Here is a 21963-nt window from a genome sequence, read left to right on the forward strand (position 1 = left end):
AAATGAAGGCTATATGCAAGCTCCGGTAATACAATTAAAATTTACAATTTTCATAACTGAAGGATGAGATCCCTTCCCATATGATAATACACATCGTGACATGAGCAGCACTTTATGTGCAATTTGGGGTAGAACTGTTTGCATTGAATTTTCAGTTAATCAATAATCTTAACATTTTATGTCATAGAAAGTATAATGGTCTATATAATTATTACAAACAAAATTAAAAATTAAATTATGCCCCCTCCCCGTGGCGGTTGCCGGTTTTAGATTTGCTTCTGTGTGCCTACATGAACATCATCGTGTGCACAGATTTAGAGAAGGGTGGGAGTGAGGGGTCCAGACCCCCCCCCCTCCCCATGAAAATTCATTTATATCAATTGTAAAAGTACCAAAAATACACCTTGGACCCCAATGCTCTTACAGACATGTAAACGCTCAAAACCATTGCGCTTCAATGTTAGGTAACATTATATGGGGGGTAAATATTTAATCAATATTTGATATACTTTATTGTTTATCTCAATAGAAAGTATACATGTACATCACAATATGCAGGTGTCCTGCACCACCTTAAAGCTGTTATTTACCTAATAAAATAGTGCAAGTGGATTTGAAGAATAGGTCATAAAAATACATGCATGTTACAAATGAATGATCTTTGTCTGAAGTTAAGTACACAACACAGGTCTGCATGTCTCATTAGCGGGTACTAGTTTTACCCAGCTCTTTGATTGTATACATACATGGGTGTTGCTAAAACGCGGAAGGGAAAACGGAACGGAAAGCGGAACGGAAGGGAAAACGGAAAATCTTATCTAATGTTATTTACCTCATAGATTTGTTAATCATGCTAAAACGATATACTTTATGTACCTTTTTTTTTGAAAGATTAGCAATATTAGATTATTTATTCAAGAATATTTATTTCCTCAAAATTAACAGTACATGCATTGACCACTATATTCTGTCCCAAAATATCCTCGATTCACTTTTTGCTGTATATTTATATATACCTCAGTTTTCAAGCGATTCTCTTTGAGAAGCATTACACATTCTCATTATTTTTTCTTTAAAACGTCCTCTCTAGCTTATCAGCTGGTATAAATACACGGCTAAAAACAAAGAAGCCTACGGGGTTTTGCATTTCAACAGACCCGAATTATAGTGTTGAAAAATTGTGCAAGGTCTTTTAAGTGACTTCCAAATGGAGAAAAGATGTCAACATTTTCCATTATAAATCGTCCAAATGTGCTGCATGAATATTTTGGGATCGACAGTCTATAGTCCCAATATATAATCGTAAAATCAAATTAGGCAACGTCTAGAGTTCTCTATTCGGATCATATGTATATAGCTGCTGGAATAAACAACTGCTTAGTAATGCAAACGTAAACAAAATTGCATTGCTAAAAATACTAGTTTCACAAATTACTAGTTTCACAAATTACCGGGTATGTTTTAATGTTTTCTGTATTTTAATTTTTAATGTCGTCAGTCCTACGGAGTTTTTTTTCTTCCATCTCAATGATACTGTATCGTCTGTATGATAAAAGATCGCCTAGAACACCAACAATTCAATTTTGATGTAAGTATATACATGTACATCATCATATTTGAAATATAAAAATACTCAAAACACGCATAAAACGCTTTCACTAACTGCGTACGTTACGCTGATATGCCAGCAATACCATATAAGAAAAATAAGTAAAAAGTTATGGCTAATTTGCTCGTTTAATTAATCATGTAAATGTTTCACAATTCGTATACATTTGATTTTTCCGTTTCGTACTCAACTAAAGCCGAATGAATACAATGCTATAATTGATAGACATTCATATGAATATTAATAAGATAATAACATGTTGATAATCATTCATTAGATATAAATAAAAGAAACAAAGTAAATCGTTTCTGGCCAGTCTATACCCTTTTTAAGCGATAAACGTGATGATATTTTCCATTCCGTTTCGCTTTCCGTTCCGTTTTTCGTTCCGCGTTTTAGCAACACCCATACATACATGTCTGTGTTTTCCGTATGCAGAAAAGGATTAGGCCCCTAGTTAAGATCAGCTAAAGGAATTCATTATTGTGTTTTAATTGGATTATCATTATGATGTTGACCAATTTAGGTAAGCATAAAACATGTAGTAGCAGTAGCGCAATATAATGAGATGCCAGCATGCATATATAAGTTCTACTTTCACTTTCTAAATGTGATCTCCCTTTGACAGCATACTGTATCATCATCTTTTAATATTTAAATAAGCTTATCATCGTTACCTATCCTATCGCATTTGTAAAGTTTCTGTCATTTTAGTTGCAAAAGTTATTTTTTTTCATTTGTCAGACTGCATGATCATGCACTATTGAGTTGACCCCATATTGACCCTGTATAAACAATTTCTTATTAAATTTGTGTATTGCATGTAAGTAGGTGTAGACACTTATCATTTTTATATGAGTTATAATAGGAAGGAAGGAGTATTTCTTTCCTAATGTATTATAATGCATCAAATACAATGTAAGTCATGACCTTATGGGACTGTACGTTCTGACCCCACGAAAAAGGAAAATACAAAAATATCTTCTAATGTCATTATGCATGCATGATGCATCAAATGGTGTAAAGTACATTAATGACTCCCAGGTGTTGTCTTTAACCCCCCAACCCCCATAATAATGTATTTTATCTTATTCATATGTTATACAGTAGTGTTTGATCCATGTGGGTAATTCCTAGCCTAATGATATGTTACTGCTTTGTTTAGGAGACTTTACAATTGCCCCAAATAGGCGAATACACATGGAAGTGATGCATATAACATTCTGTTTATAAATCTTAAAAATTGAATTAAGCAATTTCCAAAATGTTAATCACAAGAGAAAAAGCAATCAAGAAATGATTTAAAATTTGCTATTGTACACATGTAAGAATGTATTAAGAAGACTGAATCTTTTTAACCAGATTAGATTGGGGGGGGGGGGGGGGGTTGAATGTGGATATAAACATTTATAATTTGAATAATTTATTGTTATTAATTTTAACTTGTCAATGAATACTACTTATTGATCCCAAGGTAGAAATATGACCTCTGATCATATCTCAATAGATCATTTGTCAATTATGCAAGGTGTAATATAATTTTTTTAAGAATAACATTTTTTACCAGTTTATTTAAGTTTTTAGACACCCAAATTATATTTTGATTTTAATAGATCATTTGACAAGCGAGGGGGGGGGGGGGGGAGAACAGTTTATATTTGAGTTTGTTTGGGAGTGGGGGTTCCAAGTCATATATTTGACAATTTTTTAATGTAATTTAAAATAAGACTAAGCCATACTACAGTCATGAACATGAATAGTATTGAACAAAACAAAGACTAATACATATACATGTATATATACATAGGGATATTACAAAACAGATGATTGATTTATACCTGGGTTCTTAAATTGAATCATATATCATGTACATATTATATTATTGTTTCTTTGTTCAATGCATTTAAGATGGTATGTAGGTCATGATCCCAAGTGCTCTTCCTGAAATTATTAAATATCATAAAAACTATCCCCACCGTAATCCAAAGATATTATTCCTCCTTAGGTCATGCAGGCGCATCAGATCATTATGGCATGTAAGTCATGACCCTAAGGGGTCATCCTGAGCCCCTTAGAATCAGAAATTGTCAATTATCTTTAAATTATTGATGTTTGATGATCCTATCTCTATTTAATCTTTTTTATTAAGTCTCCCGAATGAAATTTGAAGACTTATTGTTTTTGTACGGTTCTTAATACATGTATTATTATTCTTCATCTTCTTTTTCTTCTTTCCTGCTCTGAACTTGTTTCTAAGAGATGGCTGAACAGAATTGTCCAAAACTCTAGGATATGATAGGCCTGCATATCTAGTTGTGCACTCTGGTTTGATTTTTCTCATTTTGGGTTAGACAATCACTTTTCGGGGTAGGGGGGTGTCAAAAGGGTGCGGGGTCTAACATTGAACCTTGTAGGAAGAATCGTAGACTCTATTGTAAATGGTAACTTGAAAACGGACAAAGATAATAATATAGGGTTTTCATAATCATATATTGGCTGTTACTGGCAATATATAGGGTTTATTAGATCTGACCCCTGGGGTCATCCCCACCCCCCAGGAATTTGAAATTACTATATATCTCAGAAACTGTTATAATCATGACCCCTAAACCATATATATTCATGTTTCTGATGTCAAGGGGCATCAAATGTTATGTAGGTCATGGGCCCTGTGGGTGGTCCTGACCCCCTCAAACAGCAAGTCCCTTAATATCTTCAAAACAGTTGAGATCCCCACCCTTAAACCATATATATTCTTGTTCCTTGTGTCAAGGGGCATCAAACGGTATGTAGGTCATGGGCCCTGGGGGTGGTCATGACCCCCCTTGAACAGGAAGTGCACGAATATCTCGAAAACGGTTGGGATCCCCACCCCTTAACCATATATATTCTTGATCCTTAAAGGGCATCAAAAGGTATGTACCGGTAGGTAATGGGCCTCAGGGTTAAATTTAATTTTTCAAAACCGTAATGCACATCTATAGAACAGTTCCTATCATATCCCAAGATATGATGTGTCTATCCATTAAATCATAAAAGGATTTTTAGGATCTATGTTTTTTTGAAGTGATAAACGTCAATTTTCTGCTACTTTTTGACTCCCTGGATGAAATTTAAATTTTTAAAACCTTACTGCACATCTATATAACAGTCCCTATCATATCCCAAGATATGATTGTCTATCCATTAAATCATAAGAGGAGCTCTTGGATCAATGTTTTGTTTTTTAGTAATAAACGTCAATTTTCTGCTACTATTTGACTCCCTGGATGAAATTTAAATTTTTAAAACCTTGTTGCACATCTATAGGACAGCCACAATTATATCCCAAGAGATGACGTAGCTACTCCAAAAGTTGTAAGAGGAGTTCTGGGAACCATATTTTTTTGGCCAAAAAACGTCATTTTTTGTTGCCCACTGACCCCCTTTATTAAAAAAAAAATTCTGGAACCTGATCACGCCTCAATATGACAACCCCAATCATATTCTAGAAGATCATTTGGCTACTGCCAAAATAAAATGACGTTTTTGAAACCAGTTTTTTGGTTTAAAAAAAACGTCATTTTTCAGCCATTAAATGACCCCCAGGACAAAATTGAAAATTCCGAAACCTTATTGCGCATCTATAGTATACCCTAAAACATATTCCAAAAGATGATTTGTCTACTGTTAAAAATGTAGGAGGAGTTCGAGGAAGAAGATTTTTTGTGAAAAAGCGTCATTTTTTACCAATTATTTGACCCCCAGGACTAACAGAGAATTTTTGAAACCTTTTTACAAAACAACATGATACCCCAAATCAAACTCCAAGAGTTCAGTTTGCTGGTTTATAAGATGTAAGAGCAGTTTGAGAAAGTAAAACGTGACGGACGGACGGGCGGACGGACGGACAGACAGACGGACGGACGGACGGACGGACGGACGGACGGAACAGGGTAACAACAATATACCCGAACTTTCTTTAGAAAGTGCGGGTATAAATAGAGATAGTATCATCAAACTTCAATAATTTAAAGAAAATTGACAATTTCTGATTCTAAGGGGGTCAGGATGACCCCTTAGGGTCATGACTTACATGCCATAATGATCTGATGCGACTGCATGACCTAAGGAGGAATAATATCTTTGGATTTTTATGGGGATCTCAATGGTTTTTATGATATTTAATAATTTCAGGAAGAGCACTTGGGATCATGACCTACATATACCATCTTAAATGCCTTGAACAAAGAAACAATAACATAATATGTACATGATATATGATTCAATTTAAGAACCCAGCTATAGATCAATCATCTGTTTTGTAATACTTCCTAGTATATATATATATACATGTACATGTATTAGTTTGTGTTTTGTTCTATACTATTCATGTTCATGACTGTAGTATGGCTTAGTCTTATTTTAAATTACATAAAAAATTGTCACATATATGACTTGGAACCCCCACTCCCAAACAAACTCAAATATAAACTGTTCTCCCCCCCTTGTCGAATGATCTATTAAAATCAAAATATAATTTGGGTGTCTAAACACTTTTATAAACTGGTAAAAAATGTTATTCTTAAAAAAAATTATATTACACCTTGCATAATTGACAAATGATCTATTGAGATATGATCAGAGGTCATATTTTTACCTTGGGATCAATAATTAGTATTCATTAACAAGTTAAAATTAATAACAATAAATGATTCAAATTATAAATGTTTATACTCCACATTCACCCCCCCCCCCCCCCAATCTAACCTGGTTATAAAGATTCAGTCTTCTTAATACATTCTTACATGTGTACAGTAGCAAATTTTAAATCACTTCTTGATTGCTTTTTCTCTCGTGATTGACATTAACATTTTGAAAATTGCTTAATTCAATTTTTAAGATTTAAAAACAAAATGTTATATGCATCACTTCCATGTGCATGTATTCGCCTATTTGGGGCAATTGTAAAGTCTCCTAAACAAAGCAGTGACATCATTAGGCTAGGAATTACCCACATGGATCAAACACTACTGTGTAACATATGAATAAGATAAAATACATTATTAGTTCTAGTTCTAAAATGCCAGGGTGTCTCCAAGCGGAACGGAATGGAAAATATCATCACGTTTATCGCTTAAAAAGGGTATAGACTGGCCAGAAACGATTTACTTTGTATCTTTTATTTACATCTAATGAATGATTATCAACATGTTGCTATCTTATTAATATTCATATGGATGTCTATCAATTATAGCATTGTATTCATTCGGCTTTAGTTGAGTACGAAACGGAAAAATCAAATGTATACGAATCGTGAAACATGAACATGATTAAACGAGCACATTAGCCATAACTTTTTACTTATTTTTCTTATATGGTATTGCTGGCATATCAGCGTAACGTACGCAGTTAGTGAAAGCGTTTTATGCGTGTTTTGAGTATTTTTATATTTCAAATATGATGTACATGTATATACTTACACCAAAATTGAATTTTCGGTGTTCTAGACGATCTTTTATCATACAGACGATGCAGTATCATTGAGATGGAAGAAAAAAACCGTAGGACTGACGACATTAAAAATTAAAATACAGTAAACATTAAAATATCCGGTAATTTGTGAAACTAGCAATTTGTGAAACTAGTATTTTTAGCAATCCAATTTTGTTTACGTTTGCATTACTAAGCAGTACTGTTGTTTATTCCAGCAGTTATATACATATGATCCGCATAGAGAGCTCTAGACGTTGCCTGGTTTGATTTTCCGATTATATATTGGGACTATAGTCTGTCGATCCCAAAATATTCATGCAGCACATTTGGACGATTTATAATGGAAAATGTTGACATATTTTCTCCATTTGGAAGTCACTCAAAAGACCTTGCACAATTTTTCAACACTATCATCCGGGTCTGTTGAAATGCAAAACCCCGTAGCCTTCTTTATTTTTAGCCGTGTATTTATACCAGCTGATAAGCTAGAGAGGACGTTTTAAAGAAAGTGAGAATGTTTAATGCTTCTAAAAGAGAATCGCTTGAACCCTGAGGTATATATAAATATACAGCAAAAAGTGAATCGAGGATATTTTGGGACAGAATATAGTGGTCAATGCATGTACTGTTAATTTTGAGGAAATAAATATTCTTGAATAAATAATCTAATATTGCTAATCTTTCAAAAAAAATTAAAAAGGTTCATAAAGTATATCGTTTTAGCATGATTAACAAATCTATGAGGTAAATAACATTAGATAAGATTTTCCGTTTTCCCTTCCGTTCCGCTTTCCGTTCCGTTTTCCGTTCCGTGTTTAGCAACACCCATGTATGTATACACGTGAACCCATCTAATCAAAGAGCTGGGTAAAACTAGTACCCGCTAATGAGACATGCAGACCTGTGTTGTGTACGTAACTTCAGACAAAGATCATTCATTTGTAACATGCATGTATTTTATGACGTATTCTTCAAATCCACTTGCATGCGCACTATTTTATTAGGTAAATAACAGCTTTAAGGTGGTGCAGGACACCTGCATATTGTGATGTACATGTATACTTTCCATTGAGATAAACAATAAAGTATATTAAATATTGATTAAATATTTACCCCCCAAATAATGTTACCTAACATTGAAGCGCAATGGGTTAAAGCGTTTACATGTCTGTAAGAGCATTGGGGTCCAAAGTGTATTTTTGGTAATTTTACAATTGATATAAATGAATTTTCATGGGGAGGAGGGGGGGGGGTCTGGACCCCTCACTCCCACCCCTTCTTTAAATCTGTGCACACGAAGATGTTCATGTAGGCACACAGAAGCCAATCTAAAACCGGCAATTATGCAACCGCCACGGGGAGGGGGCATAATTTAATTTTGAATTTTGTTTGTAATAATTATGTACACCATTATACTTTCTATGACATAAAATGTTAAGATTATTGATTTACTGAAAATTCACTGCAAACAGTTCTACCCCAAATTGCACATAAAGTGCTGCTTATGTCACGATGTGTATCATCATATGGGAAGGGATCTCATCCTTCAGTTATGAAAATTATAAATGTTAATTGTATTACCGGAGCTTGCATATAGCCTTCACTTTTAATTAAACTGGTACAAAACAGTGTTATTTAGGGGCAAACACATGGTGCGGGTATTACTGTCTAATATGGAACGCCTCAACTGCCTTATGTAGGTAATCTTCATAATATGATGATACTTTAACATTATAAGATGGTACTTTAACATTATGTGCTGATACTTCAACATTACATGATGGTACTTTAACATTACATGCTGATACTTCAACATTACGTGATGGTACTTTAACATTACGTGATGGTACTTTAACATTACGTGCTGATACTTTAACATTACATGCTGATACTTTAACATTACATGATGGTACTTTAACATTACGTGCTGATACTTCAACATTACATGATGGTACTTTAACATTACATGCTGATACTTCAACATTACGTGATGGTACTTTAACATTACGTGATGGTACTTTAACATTACGTGCTGATACTTTAACATTACATGCTGATACTTTAACATTACATGATGGTACTTTAACATTACGTGCTGATACTTCAACATTACGTGATGGTACTTTAACATTACGTGATGGTACTTTAACATTACATGCTGATACTTTAACATTACATGATGGTACTTAAATATTACGTGCTGATAGTTCAACATTACATGCTGATACTTCATTACATGATGGTACTTCACTATGCGGTGGTTCTAAAAATAGGGAAGTTTTAACATTGGGCTGTTTCTCTCTTTCAGAGATTGATCATATAGAACTAAGGTCCACTGAGACTAGTTTGGTTATTGTCAAAAAGCTGGAACTACAAATAATAAAAAACAGGATTCTGCTTGAAAAATATATGTTATTGAAAAGCTGTAGATACTCAGATTATGAAAACAACTGGCAAACAATTTGTGAGAAATTATAACAAGTTTTATGACATATGTGATTGCTTAAACCATTCTCTTTTTTAAAAAATTATATTGACTTGTGAACAAATATACATGTACCCCCTTTTCTATTGTAATTTTTTAAAATCTTCTATATCTCCCTTTTTCTCTTTTCATTTACTGCTATTTTTTTTATTTATATATATATTTTTTTTGCAAGAAAACACGTTTTCACACTACACGGATAATCTATTTCCTTTAGATTGATAAGATATTACAATTTGTTTTGCCTCGGACTAGAATGTCTCGACGTCATTGAATGAATCGCGTCACGTGATTGCCTTTTAAATTTCTTTACACGGCGGGCGTCAAAATTTATACGGCAACATGGCGGACGTAACGTTATTTAAGCTGATTTTTTACACAAACGTTCAACCATACCTTTAATTTTTAAGCCCCGAAATATTTAGAGTGACCCCCATTTGCCCATGACGTAATAAAACGATCCTATATACAATGGCATCCAGGTTTGCACAGACGACTGACAAGAAAGGTACAAAATTAGAGAATAAGCCTATGAAATTAATTGTTATATATATTCTTTTGTTGTTTACATATCAAACGTAAGGTCCTCGACAAAACAAAACACTTATTAGGTTTGTTACTGACTATTTACAGAAAGTTGTGGTGTACGTAAAGTCCATAGAAGGCTCGGCTCCGCCTCGCCTTCTATGGACTTTACCGACCCAACAAATTCCTGTAAAAAGTCAGTAACAAACCTAATAAGTAATATTGTTTTGCCTCGGACTAAAATGTCTCGACGTCATTGGATGAATCGCGTCACGTGATTGCCTTATAAATTTCTTTACACGGCGGGCGTCAAAATTTAGACGGCAACATGGCGGACGTAACGTTATTTAAGCTAATTTTTTACACAAACGTTCAACCATACCTTTAATTTTTAAGCCCCGAAATATTTAGAGTGACCCCCATTTGCCCGTGACGTAATAAAACGATCCTATATACAATGGCATCCAGGTTTGCACAGACGACTGACGAGAAAGGTAAAAAATTAGAGAATAAGCCTGTTATATATTGTCTTTTGTTGTTTACATATCAAACTTTAGGTCCTCGACAAAACAAAACACTTATTAGGTTTGTTACTGACTGTTTACAGAAATTTGTGGGGTCGGTAAAGTCCATAGAAGGCTCGGCTCCGCCTCGCCTTCTATGGACTTTACCGACCCCACAAATTTCTGTAAACAGTCAGTAACAAACCTAATAAGTAATGATGTAGAATCTTGAAATGTATAAAATATGTCTGAAATATGTGTGTATGTGGATTTATGTGTAAACAAAAAAAAAAAAAAAAAAAAAAAAAGCTGCAACTGAAGAAGTACACAATACACTACAGCTCATGAGAAAGGATCTCTACGGAATAAAAATATTGTCGAAACATACGATTTGTTTTGGTGCAATGTATTTAGGCAAACGACAACCACACATGCAACTTATAAGATCATGCAAAGGATAAAGCATTGCATTGCTGTTGAATCTGATTTTAGCAGTAACTGTACTGTTGAACAAATCAGTGCTTTCATTGCCCACTCTTTCACGTGGATCTCCAGGAATCTACATGTAACATGAATGACAGAAGTATTTGTTTGGGTGCTTTTTTTTTTAAAAAAATTAGCTGTTCGCTCTGACTAAGCGCCAAAAGATTGGGTTCTGAATGCACATTTTTAGACCAAAATTCCCTGAAGGACTTTTGGTACCCCCTGATTTTTATGCGTTGAGCCCCAATGAACTCACAATGCAGCCATTCTTTAAAATTTAAAATGACCCATTTAAAAGACAACACTTAATCAAATAGTAGCATTTGTTGAGTATCTCGATCAAAACTAGTTTTAGTGGACCTTAGTCCAATCTGATCAATCTCTGAAACAGAGAAACAGCCCAGTGTTAAAAACTTTACAGGCATCCACGTGTTTTGAGTTTTAGCGTATTTCGTTCCCTAGGCGACGCTTCCCTAACCCTACTTTTAGAACTACCGCATAGTGAAGTACCATCATATAATGAAGTATTAGCATGTAATGTTAAAGTACCATCATGTAATGTTAAAGTATCAGCATGTAATGTTAAAGTATCAGCACGTAATGTTAAAGTATCAGCATGTAATGTTGAAGTATCAGCACGTAATGTTAAAGTACCATCATGTAATGTTAAAGTATCAGCATGTAATGTTGAAGTATCAGCATGTAATGTTAAAGTACCATCATGTAATGTTAAAGTATCAGCATGTAATGTTGAAGTATCAGCATGTAATGTTAAAGTACCATCATGTAATGTTAAAGTATCAGCATGTAATGTTGAAGTATCAGCACGTTATGTTAAAGTACCATCATGTAATGTTAAAGTATCAGCATGTAATGTTGAAGTATCATCATATTATGAAGATTATCTATATAAGGCAGTTGAGGCGTTCCATAGTCTAATGACAGCATCTAGTTTATAATGTTCTTAAATCCACATTAATATCGACAGCTTTCCTATACCACCTTAAAATGCACATTTTCTGTTTCCTTGACAATCGCAAGTTTCTCGGGCGAGGTTGTCATAATGATACAGATCCTCTTCAGTTCAAAACACCTGGTCATTTTGCTAAATAACAAATGTAACTTCTCCGACCGCATCAATGTTGCCTGTCGTAATTAGAACATTGCCTTCTATGATTTAACAGACCTTGGCTCACAAAACCTTAACCCGTTAACCCTGTACCAGACTGTAGTTAGCTATGTAGTCATTTAGGATACAAAGAAGCTCTATTTATTTATAGTACTTATATATATATATATATATATATATATATATATATATATATATATATATATATATATATATATATATATATATATATAAATATATATTTGCTCTATGTAATGAAATTAACTGTTTAGCAAGTTTTAAATTTTAAATTTAAACTATTTTTTTTTTCAATTGTTATTTCTAAATTACACGTAGGCCTATAATTTACACACATTTAGCCATTGTAACATATGAATTAGAATTTTTACACATTTTTTTTAATGTACAAGTAAGCTATCATACAACTGTTTTTCCCATCCTTGTTACGCTGTTGTTACGGGCCGCCGGAAGGCGGTCCGTTATTGCTAGCGCTCTCGGGCGCTAGCAATATTGCTAGCACTCTCGGGCGCTAGCAACTACGTTAGTCTTTTTCACTGGAATACGCATGCTCAACTCCATAGTAGGGATTCTGGGAATAATGTACTACTGTAGATAAACTGTGCCATTTGTATTTCGTTTTTTTTGTGTGTTTTATTGTAAATGTCAAAGAGTAACAGTAGCGGGTCATATAATGCAAAGTTATTTTATATATTGTAATAATTAGCTAGCTTTATCTTATCATAAATTCCTTTCAAGTTCGGAAAACAACCTCCGAGCTTGCCGGAAAGGCCCGAGAAGATACGATTGCTACAAAACAGTACCAATGATTCTTAAAAAGATTCACCTCGAAAGCGAAATTACAGTAGATACAAAATGACATTACCGATGTGAAGCCCACTCTAGATTCACAATTTTAAATTGAGACCCCACTCCAGCACAATTCAAGCACACCAGTACAATGACTTCATATTGTTAATTTGTCGATTCAAAAATTTAAACCAATGTTTTAGAAATCTCGTTTTGTGTTTGATGATGGCTACAGCGCTAGCTCACCAATCTTTTTAAAAGATAAGCTTTTTTGCTAGCGCTCTCGAGCGCTAGCAACTACGTTAGTCTTTTTCACTGGAATACGCATGCTCGACTCCATAGTAAGGGATTCTGGGAATTCTGTACTACTGTAGATAAACTGTACCATTTGAATTTCGTTTTATAATCTTCACAAGAAGTTTTGTGTTCTATTTTAAATGTCAAAAAGTAACAGTAGCTTAGGTCTTATAATGCAAAGTTATTTAAAGTATTATGATAAATAGGTAGCTTTATTCCTTCAAGCTCGGAAACCAACCTCGGATAATGTTTTCCGAGCTTGTTGGAAAGACCCGAGAAGATACGATTGGTACAAAACAGCCTCAATATGGTTCTCATAGAAATAACATAGAAATTGAAATTACAGTAGATACGTAATGATTAAGGCACCGTCAATGAGCTATATCATTGCCGATGTGAAGCCCACTCTAAATTCACAATTCTAAATTGAGACCCCAGTCCAGCACAATTTCATTACACCACTGTGCCTTCCTATTGTTAATTAATCGATTCAGAAATTTAAACCAATGTTTTATAAATCTACTTATGTGTTTTATGATAGCTATAGCGCTAGCTCACCAATCTTTTTAAAAGATAAGCTTGTTGATATACATATAGATATTGTTACTGCGTTTCTGCGGGATAGTTCTTTTTTAATAGAATTAATATGCTTATTTTTTATGAATTGAAAGTAAATTTGCATGTAGAAATATGTGTTATGCCTTTTAAAAAATATCACACATTTTTTGTTTTACTCGTAAATAAAAATTGGTCATACTTAGTGAATTGTCGTGTTTGGCGCGTTTTTATCGAGACTATAATCTATTTGGAAAATTTCGGAGTTCTTCATTCTTTTCAAAACAATGCATCGGGATCGGTATGCGAGACATTCTAAAAACCTGCAGGCATGTTCACGAAGCTATCTTAGGACTATGGTATGTCCTAAGTACATCTTAGGATATGTCTTAGTCTTAAGTCTGTTTCTCGAAGCTCTCCTAAATTTAGGAACCGCCATAACTTTGTCCTAACTTTAAGACATCACCTACCTTGTCCTAAGACCATCCTAAAGCTATAAAATCACGTTTTTAGGTATATGAGGATGTTGTGAAGCCTTTTCTTAAGACCGGTAGAATAAGGCAATATTTTCCACAGTTCCAGCATTTTCGACAAACATCAAATTCCTAATCCGGGAGGGAGGGGGGGGGGGCATAGTCAATTATTCTATCATGTATGTTCATTTTAACAAAATGATGTGGAGGGGGGCCCCGAACTCTCACCACTTCCCCGTTGCTACATGCCTGCCTTGGAGCTGACAAATTAAGATTTTTGTTGTTGCAAATACTATCTCTGTTTGGCGAATGAAAGTTATTCACTTATTTTTTTTATCTACATTGTACACTAAATGGGTTACATTTATTGTTTTGATTATAATAGTTTTTGATAACAATTATTTAAATGTCCTTTGCTATAAAAAGTAAATTTACATCGGGTTACATATACCATGCATGATCATTCCTAATTTTTATCACTTTAGTCTGAAAAAAATAATCTTTAAAACATTTGTAATGTTGAATGAACTGTATTTATATATTTTCGAAATATATGACAACTTATTTCTTATTTAACATGTTCGTGTATTCTATATATTGCAGATTAAAGGGAAATTGGTTGTGTTTGTACGAGTACATGTGTTTCCTCATGTAACGTTTCAAATTCCATGAAAATCGCGTGTTTATGTATTACATATACTTGAATGACAAGATTCTCAAATGTTAATTATGAAATGACAATACACACGTCGTGTTTACATAATTATCTACTTGTAAGCCAATTCTGTCCAGATAAATATTTTCTTTTTTAAAAAAAGAACAGTAATATGAATTTTTTTTATTTGAATTTTTAATTTTTTTTTTTTGGGGGGGGGGGGGAGGGGGTAATTTAAAGAAAAACAAACTAAATTGTTATTGGTAACTGATATATATTTAGGTAAATGTAAAATTATTAAAATGCATACATTAAAATTACTGGTTTTAGGCCTTTTGTGTTAACTACCAAGACGTACAATTTTCTCTGGCAAAATGTTTAACGATTCATCCCTACACAAGTCTCTCAAATTCGATCTGAATGAATAATTGTGAAAAAATAAGAATGGTTGTAGAAGGTTAGGATATCCTCACTTAAGATGTTCCTAAGTAACCGTCGAGCTACATCTTATGACGTGTCCTATGTTGATCTTAGGATGTTTCTAACTGTTTTCCTAAGTCATATCTTAGGAACACACTTAAATTAGGTCATATCTTAGGAAAGTTTCGTGAACATGCCTGCTGAAATACTAAAGACCTGAATGGCATTAAATTTTATATAAATGATATATTTGAATTTCTATGTGTCGTTTCAAGTAAAATGACTTTGTGTGTGTATTTATTATATTTCCATGTAAAATGTGGTATAAAATATCATGAAATGACATCCATATCAATTAGTTACGCAAAAATATGACAGAAATGAAAATTTGAATTGACTGGAAAATTTGAACTAATCCATTTCTATTTTATCACGTGGTCCCTTGAAATCATATAAACTAACGCATTCAGTTTTCATTGAATACAATGCAACAACAAAGAAACCAAAATGGTTAATTATTAAGTTGTTTAAGGACGTTGTTTACTCAGGGTTTGAGTTCTCAAATCCGGATTGTTAAAAAGTTCAATTTCATGAGTATAATTTGTTTTAAATACAAAAAGTATTTATGAAATGAATTATTATAACAATCGATATTTTTACTAAGTTATGGAATTAGGCTCTGACAAAGTGACTTTTAGCAAAACAGAGGAAATTCGGACTAAATTTTTCAGATTTTGTTTCCCACTGAAATATTTTTGCTAGTACTATGATATTTAAAGTAAAAAAAAAATTATTTGTTAGTCAACATAATTTTGCATATTTTCTGTTGGTTTTATCTTGCTTTTTCGTTTAGATAATCGTATGGCACACACTACAAAAATATTGAAAAATGCTTAAAAATGATAAAAGACACCATATCTCAAAATTTTGATTATTGACCTCATATAAATTTTATACCAGCAGAGAAAAGTCAATATACTTAGTTTAATACTATAGATGTTTTAGCATTATCATCATTCAGTTTTTTGTTATATTGAATCAAAAATGGGTAGTAATTTGAAAACTGATAGAGGAAATTCGGACTAGAATATCTATAAAAATTGTGAATGAAAACTAAATGCTTTGTATCTATATAATGTCACTACCATTCATAAACTGTATTTCATTTGATAAAGAGTTAAGCAATTTGTATTATTTTCACAATTAAAAAAAAATCTGAATCATAGTGTAAAATTTTTATGGATTTTTCTTGAATTTCCCAAAAATATTCAATGGTCATTAACTCAAAAAGCAGGTCATTGACCTACTTTTTTGAAAGTGAAGAATAACACTACCAAGAAGGTCTATACCACACAATAGCTGGTTTTTCATTTTCTTCAGTGGAATTTTTTTTTCATTCTGAGTAAACGTCATCCTTAATACTCAGGTTGGCGTCAAAGCAAAGAGGCCAGGGTATAAATCTCCGGTTTACGCTGATGGTTAAAATTGATTTGAAATCTTCAAAAGTTAATTTGAAATATTAATGCATCCTCAAACCTTAAACTGCAACCATGGTGACAAATAAACGTTTGAGTGCACAAGCTTATTTAGACACTTAATTGCATTTAAACAATTTTTACAGAGAATTTTTTTGAACACAACATCAATAGATTATGCTTAACGTTTTTTACAGGAATAATGAATTCTTGATCATCGTTTGTTCATTCGTCCACGAATACAGGCATAGTTTGCCTAACTCGGTTGACTGCAGGAAGATGAAGACAAATATAAGATTACAGAATACAACCTATTTTACCCTTACTTTTTGCCTAACTTCAGTACTAAAAAGTCGATGAAAAGGTGAACAAGAAACAAGCTTAGACCCGAACGAGGTTTATTTGAAGGAGATTTTAATGGCTATATTACTGTTCACTTAATTATTAGATTCCTCATAATGCACAAATATCTTTCATAGATCTGAACGTTCATTGGCTAATTTTTATTTATTTACAAAGTTATACGATCAACGACATTCATTAAAACAAATAAACATGTAATAATACCTTTGAATAAATGATTCTTTACTTAAGCTAATTATCCAATCATAAAGCATGTTCATAAAAGCTACATTTAAATGTGCGTTAGGACTAAGTTCGTCATTTTATTTTATTAAAATGCTTTTGAGTTGAAATTCATCAACAATTAATGAAAATGAAGTACGACTTGCTATAATGCTTACAAACAAAATCCTTGAGTTTCGCATATACCACATATTGAAAAAGAGCAAGGTTTCTCTTAAGTTCATTTATATTTCACTTTTCCCATATTAGAAAACACACTTACAGTATCTTGATGTAATGCCTCGCGTAGTCTATACGTGAGGTATCTAGAATTTCTCTTACCTACAGTAAGACTGATAATATTGTTTATGGTCTTTTTATTTTCATAATGTCATTTTGTATTTAAACGCAGTTAATAAACATTATATTTTTTCTTACCTTATTCTTTGCATACTAGGTTTTAAAGTATTGTCATGCAAAAATGCTTTATAAAAGAAATAGGGATGTTCTCTGATATCTTTCATTTTTCTTTTACTCAACTAACATTGCTACATCAAATTTGTACTGCTACATACATGTATCGAAGGACGAAAAATCAGACAGATGCAGTTTTTTCTTGCTGTTAAGTCGTCGGTGTTTAATCTTCTATAATATACAAGATATCTAACAACTTTTATACCATTTTTGATAATACCGGTATTTAGCGTTATCCTTTCATTTATAATTAACGTTGGAAAAAAACCATTTTGCCTGTTGAATCAGTGGTATTTTGAAGCTTGAATTCTTTAAAAATACGACATTCATTCTTATACCTTTTTAGTCTTCAGTTGTCTTAAGTTGAGTAAGGGTCTGTTGGGATCATTTAAACTCGCTATGTATATGCATGGGTGGGAAGATTCAGGCAGACCTTAAAGGTGTGAACACTTGATTGGGACCAACTAGACTGTCAAGTAATTGGTGTAAGGTATTTTTCAATAGACCAACCCCCCCCCCCCTCCAAAAAAAAACCCAAAACAAGATATGCAAAACACCAACACACCGAATGTTTATGCCTCAGTCTGTATCAATGGTTGCTAATCATCGTGATCACCCGGGTCACATTTTGTACCAAACTCTTGCTGCATAAAAACAGATTCTAAAAATTAATTATATGACCAAAAAAAAAAAACTTCTATGCCTTTACATTCTGCCTAACTAGAAAATCGATGACTTTCAAAGGTTAGAAACCTTTTAAAGCTCGACTCTGTGCATTGCATTGTTAAAAAAACATGCCGTTTTAAATTCTTTGATATTTTGTATTGATTCTTAGATATATAACTTAATCACAAAGATCAATTTAGAAATTGATCTGTAGTTTTCTTTTGATTTCAGGTTTACAGCGAAATAGCAAAAATTTATTGTAATTTTAATGATATGACCTATATATATATATATGAACAAAAATGGGCTCTCTTCAATTTCTAGAGATCAATAAAGGAATAATACTTTATTCAAAATAACCTTAAATTAAATTTATCTGACAATGAAACGATTTTAGATCAACTACACCGTTCCAAATGTAATTTTCTAGAAAAAAAATTGCAAACTAATGAGGAACAGCGACTTGTTAAAGGTTCATGCCCCAATAATCTGAGATCTATTTGATAATTTTAATCAAATCCGTGAAGTCAAATGAATATTCATTAAGATTCAGTTGGTTTCTATAACTACACAACGTGCTTCTATACGTGTATATATATATATATATATATATATATATATATATATATATATATATATATATATATATATATATATATATATATATATATAATAACATTAGCTTCCCAAGCTGTTATAGTATTTTCTTAACTGCACAAGGTAAGAGCTAAAATGGGAACGTCATATAAACCCTCTCTCTCTCTCTCTCTCTCTCTCTACGTTTGTTTACGTGTTTAATTTCTCTTTCTTTTTCCGGAATTTCATTGTAGCATGACTCGATCTCTGGTAGTTGCTTCGGCCGTTGTACTGGCGTTGTTTATGGTTCTCAGGGTAGAGGCTGTTATTAATGGTACGGTATTTTTTGGCAAATTTGATATTAACTTTGCATTTATTTTCAAAACTATGCATATTTTTATATAAAACTGTATGCACATTTGATGAAATTGCATTTTATCAAACTAGGAGGAGCTTGCGTAAAGAATGATGATTGTGTAAAGAATGCGTTCTGCTGGAATAAGTTTTGCAATTGTGGATACGGGTATGGAACATCGGCCGATAAAACACAATGCGATAGTAAGTATTAAATATTCTAAAATAAATATATTTTTTTATAAATATCTGTATTGACTAACAACGTACCTTTTTTTGTGTTAGGCCAAAAGTACTGAAAAATGTTTTATATATATACAACGAATATAAGATTTGCATGTTGTTTTCTAGAAAAGGTAGATAGAATTAAGTTGAAAATTTAAGATATTTTGTTTATTTACCGATGGTGTAATAAAATAAATCGCGCTGTTTTGTTGCTTTCCAAAATAGCAAGAAACGAAATAACTTTTCGGTTAGCGAAAAGGTACTTCCAAACGAAATTCTTACGCAAATAAAGAAAAATATTTACATTCACTTTTTTACTCCTTATGATATTGCACTGATTGATTTGAGAGAGATATATTTACGCATACCACATAAGACCCAATCACCAAATCTTGTGCGTATGAACACTACCTTCCTTCCCTATTTCTCAAAGAACATAACCGACTCTCCTTGCGACTTCGGACCGGATTACGACTGATATCATACTCACGCTGATAAACATTTCATTGATGTTAATATTTTTTAACAGTTAAATGAATTAAATGTATAAATGTATTATTATACCGAAGGTTATATTCATTAAGTAACAGAATGAAAATTAAAATTGTGTAATTAGAATCTATAGCGTTGTGCACTATTTTTAGCAGCATATTTCGGCAGTTCCAATGCCTTTTCCGTTAACTGCGCATTACAACTAGAATAAGACAAATATTTTGAGAAATAAATCATACTTGCGGAAAGGCAACAAAGGAAAATAAAAACGTAAATATAAGCATTGAATAAAAATGTTTGAAATTTTTTGTCTCATAACTGCAACGGTGTTTGCAAACAAATTTGTATTCAATTTGTATGCACACATGAGACCACATCTTTCAAAAAATAATGATTCAACGCTTAAACAAAATGATTCAAATCATTATGCAACTGTATAAATGATTAAATCTCAATTTAAGTACATCAAAACAATGGTCCACAATACACCAGTATTAATTTGCAATGATTTAAAAGGTTGTCACTGCATAGTTAACAAAGTAGAGCAAGGCGTAATGTTCTTTGTCTGCGCAAATAGTTAAGTTTGCCGGGTGCCTCATACGGACACAACTGTGACCGGCCGAGGCCTATTCCAAAATTTCTTAACGTTTAAAAGCATCATTTATCACTTACTACAATATTTTAGAGTGGTAAATTGGGTTATGTATCTGTATTTCCAGTGTCTATTGATCATACTGGTTCAGTTATTCGGCTTAATCACTTTACGACAGTCTGCTATAAATGCTTTTAAACTTCATCTGTTTATCTGTTTAGTTAGTTAATAAATACATGTATGAACAGAGGTAACCATAGTTAATTTTTGTTTTTGACAAATGCAGACTTTTTTCTTTTCATGTGTATCTTTATATAACTTAAATACAGACTTGTAAATGTCTTTTAATTCTCAGAGTTGGCAGATACCTGTGGTAAAGATGCCGATTGTAAGGGGGCTGGTACCTGTAAGGTCCACGGCACAGACTCCGTCAAACTCTGTTCTTGTCCACCTGGATGGACCGGGTCAAGGTGCGAGGCTAGAATAGTGACAGGTACTCTAGAGCGGGGTGTTGAACTGGAAAAGGCACAAATATCTGCTCCTCCTCCTGTTCCGCCTTAAACCGATACTGATACCATATGCGCCTTGTCATCTGCTGTACTGTATTACTATATATTTACATTATCCAGTGTCTTTGCCTGTGATAACACTACGTATCGATTTTGTACTATATAACTCATAATACAAACGACGCCAAATCGAGGCGCCAGCGGGGTTTGTTAATTTATATTTAAATATTTAATCGTACGATGGACTAAGATTATATAAATATAAGTAATAAGGAATCATTCTTTGAATATTATGAGGTGATAATTTCGGTCGGGGCGTGATCAAATCTATCACAAAGCCCTTCGGGCTCTATTGGATTTGATCACGCCCCGACCAAAATTATCACCTCATAATACTCAAAGAATGATTCCTTATTCCTTATTTCGATCTACATGTCTTTTTATTGCAGAAATGATTTTATGATTAAAAAGTCTTCTTGAATTTTGTTTGTTTGTATTTGGGGCTGTTCTCTCTATAAAAGAATGGTTAGAAATCATTGCCCATCCCCTCGAAAAAATTCATTCATATATATTAGTTACAAAACAAATTAAAAAATCATTGGGAAAAATAATATAGTTTC

At 32.9% G+C, this 21963-nt stretch overlaps 1 protein-coding gene across 1 annotated transcript; it reads left to right on the top strand.

Annotated features, from left to right (window-relative positions):
* The first annotated feature begins 1989 nt into the window (after positions 1–1989).
* On the top strand, positions 1990–21652 carry LOC128184762 (delta-like protein C). Its single transcript, XM_052854353.1, has 4 exons — positions 1990–2135; positions 19426–19505; positions 19619–19729; positions 21190–21652. Exons 2-4 carry the CDS (start codon positions 19427–19429, stop codon positions 21393–21395), a joined length of 396 nt encoding a protein of 131 aa, XP_052710313.1. The 5' UTR covers positions 1990–2135; position 19426; the 3' UTR covers positions 21396–21652.
* The last annotated feature ends 311 nt before the right edge of the window (positions 21653–21963 follow it).

The sequence above is a fragment of the Crassostrea angulata genome, chromosome 5 (assembly GCF_025612915.1).
Source record: "Crassostrea angulata isolate pt1a10 chromosome 5, ASM2561291v2, whole genome shotgun sequence".
In the NCBI taxonomy this organism is placed as follows: domain Eukaryota; kingdom Metazoa; phylum Mollusca; class Bivalvia; order Ostreida; family Ostreidae; genus Magallana; species Magallana angulata.